Here is a 4133-nt window from a genome sequence, read left to right on the forward strand (position 1 = left end):
TAAAGTTTGGGGAAAATTTTACGTATTCATTCTCCAATTAAATTTAGAATTCACGAACCTGTTCATGGATAAGATGATGGGAAATATTGGAGAAATTGTGAGAGAAGAAATGTCTTATGTATGGTATATTTATGCATGGAAGATGAGGATGTGGTAAATGATATGTAGATACAATGCTACTGCCAAATAGAAGACGCATTATAAAATTTTGTTGTTAAAATTAGTAAGAGGGGTTTAAATCCTAGTCTAAGAGGGGTTTCGCTCCTCTATCAGTATTCTATTTGAATTGCAACTTAATCCAACCTACAACTCTTTTCGTAACTCGAGTTTCAATGAAAAACTTAAATAGTAAAAACAAGGCCCAAGCATGCACTAATCACATTATGACCCAAGCATGTGCTGAGATATAATCAAAATCAGGCCTAGCCATATATTGAGATATCTAATCAAAACAAGGCCCAAGCATGTACTGAGATTTATTCAAAATAAGGGTACTTAAAATTCAACCAGGGATCCCAAACTCCGAATAAGGTGACAAGCCTTCAGCTGGCTTGATATCATATAAAGGAAAGAACTAAATGCTATTAGACCACATATTAATTCCAGTTTACTACTATCAATTTTAACATACGGATGCTGTGATTATGATCCCAAATAGTAAACACAATTACACATCAATTGTATAATAATAATAGAAGCAAAGATAGACTCACGTTTCCAAGCAGGATTGCTAAGAACCGTGTTAAATCTAAAAATAAAGTGTCTCGCAGCAAGCTAAAGATCTTTCAATCTCGTAAGGATAAACAAAAGATCTAATTCTAAATACACTGAATGTAACGAGGACAATTGACAATTGATGACCCTTACAAATAAGTGCAGACACCAGACAACCTCCATAGATCAGAACATACAAGGCCAGACTTAAAGGGTGCTCGTTGAAACCTCCAGATAGATCATTGAATCATATATAGAAACTAAAGGTCTATACAAGTTTGGAAAAAAAAAAGTTCATCCACTGTATATAGCCCACTTCAAGTACGTTTTCTTCTCTCTTTGTTTCCAAACAGCTAGTTGTGAAGTTCTGACCAATGAGTACTACAAATGCATGCAAAAATGCAGAAATAGCCAAAAATGATAATCTAGATTAAATCAGAAACAAATGAAAAAAGAAATTAAGATCAGTGAAAATAGATAAAGCCTTTTTCTTTTATAATATTTACCAGAAACAAAAAAACTATATGAACTTCATCCACTCTAACCTTATAAAGCAATTCTACGAGGATCTTTTGCAGTAACAATATACAAAGCTGATACATGCCATAGCCAACAACTTGCTCAGCATAATCAAAGCATCACCTTAAATAACCACTTCAAAATTTCCCTCTCTATAGCAGATAAAGCCAAACTTTCAACTTTGGTACTAACATTAAACTACACAATTTTAGTAAATTCCATAGCACTTATTGAGAATTGCACTTTCTCAAAAGTTCTTCATACACAAATTCCTTTCTTTCCTTGACAAGGGTTTGTCTCAGTTTTGACAGTGTGGAAGAGGACAACCTGATTCCTCTTCCAATCATATCCTCAGCATACTTAACCGCCTCCGGAACCCTATTCAAATCACGAAGCCCCACAACCAGAAAATTCGCTGTCCGCTCCAAATCACTCTGATAATTCTCAACCAAACACTTCCAAACCTTCATCGCCAAAAGAGGCTCCCCACCATGCACATATACCTTAACCGCCGCATCACAGTTATCCTGATCCGGCACAAACTCGTTCTTCACCATCTCAGCAAACACTGCAGACGCCTCTCTCAACTTCCTCCCCTTGATCAAGAACTTAAACAGCAAATTATAAGTCTCCACATCCGGAAAGGCCCCTCGGAAAACCATTTCATCAAGCATCCTCCTCGCATCATCAGTATCACCACAATAACAAAACAAAGCAATCATCAAATTGTACATCTCCGTGGTGGGTTGCAACACCCTCCCCACCTCCACCAACACCTCCCAGAAAAACTTTGCAGTCCTAGCATCATGAAACTTGATACACTCATCCAATGCAACCTTCAAGAACCTCACACCAGGGTAACACCTCCTATCCCTCATTGAATCAACAAACTTAATAGCCTCTAGCAATCCATCAGGCCCTCTAACAAGGGCACACAGGAATGAATCATAAGCAGGCACATTGGCAGGATCCCATCCAATCTCAATCACCATCTCAGCAAAAGTCTCCTTCGCACCAAACACACCCTTATCTCCTTCTCCCTCCCATCCTTCCATCAATATCGCGTAAGAATCGGCATCCGGCCGGACAAATTTCTTTGCAATCTGCAAGTAATCACAAGCATCAACTGTCCTACCATCCCTACAAATTGCACTCAACAATGAGTTCAAAGCAATCACGTCCCTCACACAACCGTAATTCTCCATAACCTCAAAAGCCATAATCGCTTCCCGGGTTCTGTTGGCGATGACATAGCTCTCGAAGACAGAGGCAAACGTGGCCAGCGAGAGTAGCCCTTCTTTCTGCATTGACTTAATAGCGTCCCACATCGCGTCGAAGAAGCGATTCTTGCCCAAGAGGTCGACCACAAGGTTCCAGGAATAAGGAGTGTGGTTGTTGTGGAGTTGGCGGCCGCTCCACCGGAAGAATTTGACGGCCTGGCCTGGGAAGCCGTAGGAGAGTCTGAGGACTTCCTCGACGTCGTGAGGGGTGATGACGACTGCGGCGCCTTCGAGGGCGTGCTCGATGGCGGCGGCGGAGGTAGTGGCAATGAGGTGACATAGGGATTTGATGTTGGAAGGAAGGTTGGGGATGTCTTGGAAGGAAGGGAAATTGGGGCGCTTGGTAGGTGGAGGAGAAGGAGAAGAAGAAGAAAAGGGATGGCTTCGCTTTCTGCTAGCTCGAGGGCTTTCTTCCATGGCGAAACCCTAACAAGAACAATGAACAAACACAAGATTGCAATGTTCTTTCGTCTTTACTGTGTTTTCTGGGTTTTGTGTAAGGAAAATATAATACTATTTTCCTTTATTTTTTTTAAGCTTTTAAATGTTTTTTTTAAGTTGAAGTTGATTATGGATGCAAAATATGTTTCTAGAATAAGTTCCGATTCAAACAAAATTACAATATTACTTTTGCTTTTTATGGAAAATAATAATAAATTATTCTTTTAAGTGTTGAATTTTTATTTTTCTTATTTATTTATCTACTGTTTTCAAAGTTTAAGATTATGAATGATTTATCTAAAAAATAGTATGAAAGTCGAAATGGCCTAAGAATGAGTTTCTGTTCCATGAAAATTACAATGCTATTTCCTTTTGTTTTTTCCTATTGTCATGGATGATGATAATGATAATTAAATTTTTATTTTCCATAAGCTTGATTATTTAGGTAATTCTATTTTTAAAATTGAAGAATTCGATTAAATGTTTTATCTAGATTAATTAAAGAAAATAAAGAAATAATATAAAGAGGAAATGAATTTTTTATATATTATTACTAATTAAATTATTAATTTTTTTATTTTTTTATTAAGTTTAATTATTTATTTTCTAAAAAGTTTAATTTAGTTTTATTTACACATTAGTATTTGTAATTAAGGGTTAAATATGTTTTTAGTCCCTAAACTATTAGGAAAAGTAAGGTACAATTTGTTCCTCATTCTTTTCGAAACGTTCGTTTTAGTCCTCGTAATTTTTAAGCATTATTTAGTTTTCGAGGACTAAAACGAACGTTTCGAAAAGAATGAGGACCAAATTGTACCTTATTTTAAAAGAGGGACGAAAACCAGAAACGATCAATAGTTTAGGGACTAAAAACATATTTAACCTTTGTAATTCAAAGTTTCATTTTAAAATTATTATTGTTTTAAATTCAGTTTTTATATTTTATATTCTATTAAGCATTAACACGTAATTTTTTAATTTTCTTAATTATTTAAAAATAGTTCATTTATAATCTTTGTTTGTTGTATTTTTTATTTATATTAATTTATAATTCAATAAAACAGGAGCTACATTTATTAAAGTTATAGAAGAAATACGAGTAAGAAATTAAAGTAATGAGCTTTTTAAAAATTTATTATCCTTTGTAGAACTGTGAAAATGGGTAACCTGGTCTAATCC

At 35.5% G+C, this 4133-nt stretch overlaps 1 protein-coding gene across 2 annotated transcripts; it reads right to left on the reverse strand.

The window, feature by feature from the left end:
- Window positions 1-658: 658 nt before the first annotated feature.
- On the reverse strand, window positions 659-3015 carry LOC124825017 (pentatricopeptide repeat-containing protein At5g15010, mitochondrial-like). Of its 2 annotated transcripts, none has more exons than XM_047297552.2 (2): window positions 1260-3015; window positions 659-1095 (listed from the first exon to the last, which is right to left on the reverse strand). In XM_047297552.2, the coding sequence occupies exon 1, from the start codon at window positions 2928-2930 to the stop codon at window positions 1461-1463; it is 1470 nt and encodes a 489-aa protein (XP_047153508.1). In that variant the 5' UTR covers window positions 2931-3015; the 3' UTR covers window positions 659-1095; window positions 1260-1460. The 2 variants fall into 2 exon arrangements, with proteins under 2 accessions (XP_047153508.1, XP_047153509.1); XM_047297553.2 differs by having other exon boundaries at window positions 659-1139.
- Window positions 3016-4133: the final 1118 nt, after the last annotated feature.

The sequence above is a fragment of the Vigna umbellata genome, chromosome 5, assembly GCF_029865625.1.
Source record: "Vigna umbellata cultivar VRB3 chromosome 5, Vumbellata_1.0, whole genome shotgun sequence".
NCBI lineage: Eukaryota > Viridiplantae > Streptophyta > Magnoliopsida > Fabales > Fabaceae > Vigna > Vigna umbellata.

Excerpts from the sequence above, each read along its gene's own strand:
- LOC124825017 (XM_047297552.2), bottom strand. The coding sequence starts at position 2,930 with ATGGAAGAAAGCCCTCGAGCTAGCAGAAAGCGAAGCCATCCCTTTTCT.